Raw genomic sequence first — 1,023 nt, forward strand, 5'->3', positions numbered from 1 at the left:
TACTAAACACTTATGAAATAGAGTATAGTTTTTAGTTAAACTTTGATAATGAAATATTTCAGAATCTTAATTATAAATTTCATTTAAGATATATAGATAATAATATGCGGTGAAGTGTTTTATAAGAGTTTTATGAAATATATTTGTATGAAATAAATTTTTATGATTTTTTTTTATATACGCGCTTTTAAATACTTCTATTCAATTATACCAATACTACTTAGCAATTGTATATATGTACAAATATTTAAATATACATATATATATAAATTGAAGATACTGAAGCTTGAGTCCACGAAACTTGTATTTCTTTCACAATTTCAATTTAAATACTTTTGTTCTTAGTTTGGCACTCAATATTTTATTTGGTACTTTACAGTTTAATAAACCACATTTTCTTTTCAATATATGAAAAATATTTTAATTATAAGTATTATTTTTTTTTTGTGATAATGTAATTATGTCTATAAGAGAGGTAAATTTTTCGACAGCTACGATTTATTATCGTCTATAGTTGCATTTATTTTGGTCAAAAGAAAACTTATTATATATATTCGATTCGATTTTACGTTGAATAAACGTTTATAGAAAATAATATCAGAAACCTTAAAATTTCATATACATGTAAATAATTTGGTCTAAATATATTAAGCCAATATTTTATATCTTTTTATATGATGAAGTAAAAAATTTGAATTCTCATATATTTAACTCCCAATATGTTAATATTATTAATATATTTATTTTATATAAAAATTTTAATTATAACAATTTCTAATAAATACTAGCGTATAATGAAAAATAGTACATCATGTAAAAAAATAAAAAATATATATAAGTACGTGTTATATATATATATATATAAATATAATAGCACATTATGTAATGAAATTGAAAAGTATGTTATAAAATATATATAAAAACATATATATATTATTTTTCTTTCTTTTTTACATTATTCGCTAGTATTCATCTTAAATTATCATAATTGAATTTATATATAAGAACATATATAATAATCAT

The 1,023-nt window shown here is 18.3% G+C and overlaps 1 protein-coding gene across 1 annotated transcript in view; it reads left to right on the forward strand.

Moving 5' to 3' along the window:
- Window positions 1-460: 460 nt before the first annotated feature.
- The window catches only part of LOC119667644 (C-type lectin 37Da-like), a 1,420-nt gene continuing 857 nt past the window's right edge, over window positions 461-1,023 (forward strand). The window contains exon 1 of the mRNA XM_038076950.1: window positions 461-475. Coding sequence (XP_037932878.1) covers window positions 461-475 — 15 coding nt within the window. The remainder of the gene's footprint in view (window positions 476-1,023) is intronic.

Source organism: Teleopsis dalmanni, chromosome 1 (genome assembly GCF_002237135.1).
Source record: "Teleopsis dalmanni isolate 2A chromosome 1, ASM223713v2, whole genome shotgun sequence".
Classification (NCBI taxonomy): domain Eukaryota; kingdom Metazoa; phylum Arthropoda; class Insecta; order Diptera; family Diopsidae; genus Teleopsis; species Teleopsis dalmanni.